At 46.6% G+C, this 6,373-nt stretch overlaps 1 protein-coding gene across 1 annotated transcript; it reads left to right on the forward strand.

Moving 5' to 3' along the window:
- Positions 1 to 309: 309 nt before the first annotated feature.
- On the forward strand, positions 310 to 5,808 carry LOC140720208 (zinc-binding protein A33-like). Its single transcript, XM_073035095.1, has 5 exons — positions 310 to 340; positions 2,457 to 2,656; positions 3,349 to 3,444; positions 3,861 to 4,094; positions 5,762 to 5,808. The coding sequence occupies exons 1-5, from the start codon at positions 310 to 312 to the stop codon at positions 5,786 to 5,788; spliced, it is 588 nt and encodes a 195-aa protein (XP_072891196.1). The 3' UTR covers positions 5,789 to 5,808.
- The last annotated feature ends 565 nt before the right edge of the window (positions 5,809 to 6,373 follow it).

Consider the following 6,373-nt stretch of genomic DNA (forward strand, 5'->3'; position numbering starts at 1 on the left):
AACCTCAACACCACTTTCCTGCAATGTCCCCATCAGCGCTGAGCCCCAAAATTAAAAACCCTGTGGAGAAAATTCCAAACTTCCACTGTTGAGGAAATTTCTCCTCATCTCAGTCCTGCTGAGGTGAACTGTGATATTCAGTCTGTGAACCCTGGTTCCACAGTCCAGCCAGGGGAAACATCATTCCTGCCCCGACCCTGTCAATATCCTGTGAGATTGAGCCTGTCCCTTTTACTTCTCTAATTCTGAGACAGGCCCAATGCGATCAGTCTCAGTCAGACCACCTCCGATTTCACTCATTTTGATATGATGTTTGGTTCTGGGAGCATCTCAATGGACGGTAAGTGAGTGTTGTTACCCTCTGTTGTTCCCGAGCCTGATGGTTGAGGGGTAGTAACTGTTCCTGAACCTGGTGTGCGGGAACTGAGGCTCTTGTACCTTCTCCCTGATTGCAGCAGCGAGAAAAGAGCCTGGCCAGGGTGGTGAGCATCCCTGATGGTGGATGCTGCTCTACTCCGACAGCGTTTCATGTCGATGTGCTCAGTGGTTGGGAGGATCCACCCGGGATGTACCGGGCCGAATCCAACACCTTGTGTCGGTTCATTAGGAGGGTGATGAAATAGTTTGATCATCGTGCCAATCTTTACCAGGCTGGGGGTAGTAACTGTTTCTGACCCTGGGGGTGCGAGTCCTGAGGTTTCTACCCGAGTGCAGCAGCGGGAAAAGAGCCTGGTCTGGGTGGTGAGCATCTCTGATGATGGACGCTGCTCTACTCCGACAGCGTTTCATGTCGATGTGCTCAGTGGTTGGGAGGATCCACCCGGGATGTACCGGGCCGAATCCAACACCTTGTGTCGGTTCATCAGGAGGGCGATGAAATAGTCTGATCATCGTGCCAATCTTCGCCTGTCTGGCGGCGAGAGGGCCCCTCCCAGTCTGATCCTTGCTGCATGCCCGGAGATCACTCCCACAGCGCGCTGCCCCGAGATTACTGCAGTGGAGACGAGACCATCACTCACCTCTTTGCGGACTGTGGGCTGGCGAAGATCTGTGGAGAAAGATGCAAGGGCCTGTGCCACAGCAGCTGCGTGACAGAAGTCTCACTGATCCTCGGGTAAAGACATTGCACGGTTTATCCCTGTGAATATTTCATGGCAAATAATGCTTATTTTGATTTTTAAAAACATCAACGTCTGGGCTCTGTCCAGAATTGTGGAAACTGGCCTTTCACTGGAGCTGGGACAGACATGGGTAAAGTCAAAAAGTTTCTTCAGTACTTCACCGACCAAAATAATCTTTTCAACCCTGTGACGTGGAATGTCAAAGTCCTGTCCTTTCCCTGCAGCCACGGCATCCGTCTTGTCACAGCACAATATTCTCTCGACATCCCCACTTTCATGGCATGAACTAATTTAATAGTTGTTTAAATAGTTACTTAAACCCGGTTTTATACCCCAATCTGACTCTCTTTACACCGCGAGAAAAAAAATTAAAAAACTAGCTGCTGGAGGAACCCAATGGATCAGGCAACATCTGAGGGAAATGGCAATCGAGATTTCGGGTTGAGACAGTCCAGCTGAAGGATCTCGACCTGAAAGTCGATTTTACATTTCTCTCCAAAGATGTTGTCTGACGCTCTCAGTCCCTCGAGTTTCTTACCCGAGATTCCAGCATCTGCAGTTTCTTGTGCCTCTCTTTTCAGAACTTGTCCCTTTCAGTCCTGCCTCAGACTGAACCAGGCTCTTCTCTCCGGCTTCATTTCTGTTCTGCTTCTTCTTTAGCCAATCACTCCTATGGAGCACAGGCCGTCAACAGCAGCTCGTCAGAGTCCCCCTGTCCAGGGCGAAGGGTACTGGCCCTGTGGCTTCTCCTTTCACTACACGACTTCAATCGTCTTCCAGGGGAAGGTCCGTCCGATCTCAGGGATGAGGCCTTTGAGTTCGAGTTCTGTGCACTGCCACTTTTCGGGATGAGGTTGCAAACCCAGGCCCAACTCCTCTTCTTTCGCAGCCGGGCGTAGACAGTCCATGACCGAGTTTTCATTTATGTTCTGATCTGTTTAATGTGTTGCTAATCCCACGCTGCGATGGAAATTACCACTATTACTTCCCATTGAACACATCCAGCAACATAATGTTCACTCCCTGAGACTGCAGCGCGCGTAGTGGACAATCGCGGTACTGCAGGGGATCAGCCACTCCCCGAAAGTGAAAGCATTCCGAATCAGCGAGTGCTGGGAGTTAACATGGCTTCGAAAGGACAGGCCGAGAGTTGGACCGAGGAGACAATTTGTCCCGTCTGCCTGGATTTCTTCACCGATCCGGTTATACTGGAGTGCGGACACAACTTCTGTCGCTCTTGTATCACACGGTGTTGGGAAAGGTGGGAGAGAAACTCCTGCCCGGAATGTAGAGAGGAGTTTGCTGACCGCACCCTCAAGGTCAATCGGGCCTTAGCAAATCTGGCCGAAAAAGCTCGAAACCTAAACCTGAATCCGAAAGGGAAGGAAAGTAAACGTCACTGCGAGGAACATGAGGAAGAACTGAAGCTGTTCTGTGAAACGGACAAGACACTAATCTGTCTGATCTGTAGAGACGCGCAGGAACACAGAGAGCACCGCTTCAAGCCGATTAAAGAAGCTGTTAAAATCTGCAAGGTAAATCTAACCCTGAATCGATACTCACTCCATCCTCAACACCGCCATAACCTCCATAACCAACATATCGTTCTTCGCAACATATCGTTCCCCATCCCCAAAGGGATTCCACCACCAAGCACATCTTTCCCTCCAACAACCCCCCTCCACTCCCTCCCCACAAGTCTCCAGGATCTGTAGGGATCGCTGTCTACATAACTCCCTTATCCACCAGATCCTCTCCACTGATCTCCCTCCTGTCACTGATGCCTGCGAGCGGGACAATTGCAACATCTGATTCCTGCACCTCCTCCCTCGTCATCACGCAGGACCCAATCAGTCGCATTCCTCCCGTTTCTAACATGATCGGTTATCCTCTCGTATCAGATTCCTTCTTCTCCAGCCCTTTACCTCTTCCACCTGTCCCCTCTCAGCTTCTCACTTCATCACCCTCCCCCACGTTCCCCCTCACGTTGTCTCACCCGTCACCTGTCAGCTGGTTCTCATTCCCAACCTTTATATTCTGGCTTCTGTCCCATTCCTTCCCAGTCCTAATGAAGGGTCTCATCCCGAAACACCGACTGTTTATTTCCCCTGCATAGATGCTACCTGACTCACTGAGTTCCTCCGGCATTTTGTGTGAAAATCGGGTTTGATCACCTGTTTCTTTTGATGCATCTTTGTTTCTATTTCCTTCACTCTCTGACTTCCAGGATCAGCTAAAATCTTCCTTAGACTCTCTCACAAAAAAGAAATCAGACTTCCAGGAAAAGGAGCAGCAACAGAAAGAGAAGATATCCGGAGTTCGGGTGAGGCTTCCTGAGCGGAATTTCTGATATTACTGTCGAGTTTTGCTCCATTTAATGCAGAATAGCCGAGTATCGCAGCTCCAGTGACCTAGGTTCGATCCTGCCCTCTGCTGCTGTCTGTGTGGAGTTTGCATGCTCTCCCTGTGGCCATGACAGTTTCAGACACTTTCCAAGGACAAGCTGGATAAATGGTTAATTAAAGTTATCCCTGTGAGGGTGGGGAAGGGAGAATGTGAATCAGGTGGGAGTTAATGGGTCAATGGGGAGAATAGGTTTCAGGAAAACGTGAGGGAATGGGGTTGATGGGAATGTCTCAGAAGTAGTATAGACCCAAATGGACCGAATGGTCACCTTGATGTCATAAGGAAATACAACACAACAATACAGTAAACTAATCTTCACCTTTCATTTGACAGAAACAGTCACACAGCCTTCAATCCCACATCACATCCCAGTTTGCTGAACTGCGCCAGATTATCACTGAGAAAGAGCAGAGTTTACTCAGGGATCTCAGGGAAGAAGAGAAGAGGATTCTCAACCCAATGGAGAAAAATCTTCTTAAGATTCAAGAGAATATCAGGATTATTCAGGAGGAAATCTCAGAGTTAAAGGAACAGATAGATCAAAAAGACGGTGTGATATTTCTCAAGGTGAGGGATTACATTTCAATTTGTTAATTTAAAATTGAACTAAATGAACAGTGGTATATTTGAAATAAACACAGCACAGCGGCCAATTCTACCAAATCAATTGCCGCTGCTGGTGTCCTCACACAGAGTGTTAGACAGATCGGAGACAGATATTCGATTCTTTATCAGCAACATACAATATTTAAGCAATGAAATTTCAGCATAATACATCGTAAATTAAACTGCAATGAATCGGTCAACATAAGATATAGCATCTGCCAGTCGCAGGCTCAAAACAGCCCAGAGCAAAGTACAAATATGTAACTTATTCCCTTCACTTTTACCACGTCCCCACTCACGTGACTGATTATCGTAATAAACACATAACACAGAATACAATGCTGACAGAAAACAGATGTGTTGCTCCTACACACAGCATTTACAAATGTCAATAAACTGTTTCTCACCGACACATGATGCAACTATTCAGGGTTGTTGTTTCCCCAAAACTGGACTTCCACAACTTCTGTACATCCCAGGACAGAATGTAATCTTTTCTGAAATGATTTACTCTGATCATAACACAGAGGTGCTGATTGTGTCTTTAATTACCTCATTAAATATCCTCTAAAACTCCCATTAACACCCAGTTCCAGTCATAGGCTGTGAGTATGTCTGGTGCGGTGGGTGTGAGGGTCTCTCTGTCAATCAGTGAGAACAAAGAATGTGACCCACACATCAGACTTAACCTCCACATCCGGTTTCCATCAGATTACGGAAACTTACACTGTTTCTACCTTTTCAGATAAGTTTTACATGGGATTGTGTCCCATTCTCTGTCATGAGCAGGCCATTCGGTCCATCTTCTATCAATTTCCCCTCTGTACAAGCCTCCTGCCACCTACTCACCACAACCAGCAACAGTGCCCTGAACTCCCTGGTCCCTCACGTGTTTATCCATCCTCCCCATTACATTCAATCTCTGCTCATCCATTTCAACCACCACTGTGGCGTTGAGTTCCACATCCTCTTCACTAAATTTCTTGTGGGATTTACTAAAAACCTCCTGGCATTTTATCTTGGACTGAAGGTCTCCCCATAAATAGAAACATAGAAACAAAGAAAACCTACAGCACAATACAGTCTCTTTGGCCCACAATGCTGTGCCGAACATCTACTCACTTTAGAAATTACCTCGAGTTACCCATAGCTTTCTATTTTTCCAAGCTCCATGTACCTGTGTAGGAGTCTTGTGAAAGACCCTATCGCATCCGCCTCCACCTTCGTTGCCGGCAGCTCATTCCACCCATTCCAAAACACTTACCCGACATCTCCTCCGTACTACTTCCAAGCACCTGTGTCCTCTCGTGTGAGCCATAATGAGGTACTTTTTCCACCTTAGCGCAATCAAATCCATCACTAATCTTAAATTGTTCCATTTAATCATTCTGACGCCTTATCCAGATGGTAATGCACAGCCTGTCCTGCCTTTCCTGTAAGTTTCATCCTCTCAGTAATGGTCTAACTTTCAGAAACTTTCCCTGTAATTTACCCCGTGGTTCTGTATTGCTGGTGTGTGTTTGTGACTGTAGGAATGGGAATTTCCAACACCTTGTAATGATTTGGATGAAATTCAGGATGTGGACTGTAAGTCCAAGTCGAATCAGATTTGTGCTTTATTATTTCAGGAGGAAGCTTGTCGGAACAGGAGGTAGGACATGGTCTTTACTGAAACCCTCTATGGATTTGTGAAATACTTCAAAATTCCAGTTTATCACCAGCAGTTTAACATTTACAGAATCAGTGACGATGTCCAGGAATTGTCAGTGACAGATGAGGCCCTACCAGTTGAAAAATTCGATCGCTTCTATTTGTTGAACACAGTGCTGAGAGAAACACTTGATGCCATTAACCGAGGTAAAACTTACAGAGATTTATTTCTTCTTGTTTATGAGACACAATTAAGTTACATCTGAGGCAAGCATTGGCTGTAATAATGGGGTGAAAGGGAACTAATGTTTATTCCAAATCAACTGCACCGAGTGGGGGCAATCACTGTTACATGGTCAGCTGGAGATGTCAGACCCCTGGACACACCAGCACAGGGTCACAATACAACCAATACACGGGACTGGTAGATGAACCATTGTGTCCTGATACCAGGCACACTGCACTAACACGCCAAAACATGAGCTTGAGTCCTTCCACAAGAGCTGGGAATTTAATACTGACTTAATGATATTGTAGGGAATAAAAGCGGGCATCAGTGTGGTTACCAGGATTGTCAGGAAAATACACAA

The sequence above is a fragment of the Hemitrygon akajei genome, unplaced genomic scaffold (genome assembly GCF_048418815.1).
Source record: "Hemitrygon akajei unplaced genomic scaffold, sHemAka1.3 Scf000038, whole genome shotgun sequence".
Classification (NCBI taxonomy): Eukaryota; Metazoa; Chordata; class Chondrichthyes; order Myliobatiformes; family Dasyatidae; genus Hemitrygon; species Hemitrygon akajei.

Excerpts from the sequence above, each read along its gene's own strand:
- LOC140720208 (XM_073035095.1), top strand. The coding sequence starts at position 310 with ATGTTTGGTTCTGGGAGCATCTCAATGGACG. Across the intron at positions 341-2,456 it reads TGGGAGCATCTCAATGGACG|CAAATCTGGCCGAAAAAGCT; the intron begins GTAAGTGAGTGT and ends ATCGGGCCTTAG. Across the intron at positions 4,095-5,761 it reads ACGGTGTGATATTTCTCAAG|GAGGAAGCTTGTCGGAACAG; the intron begins GTGAGGGATTAC and ends TTATTATTTCAG.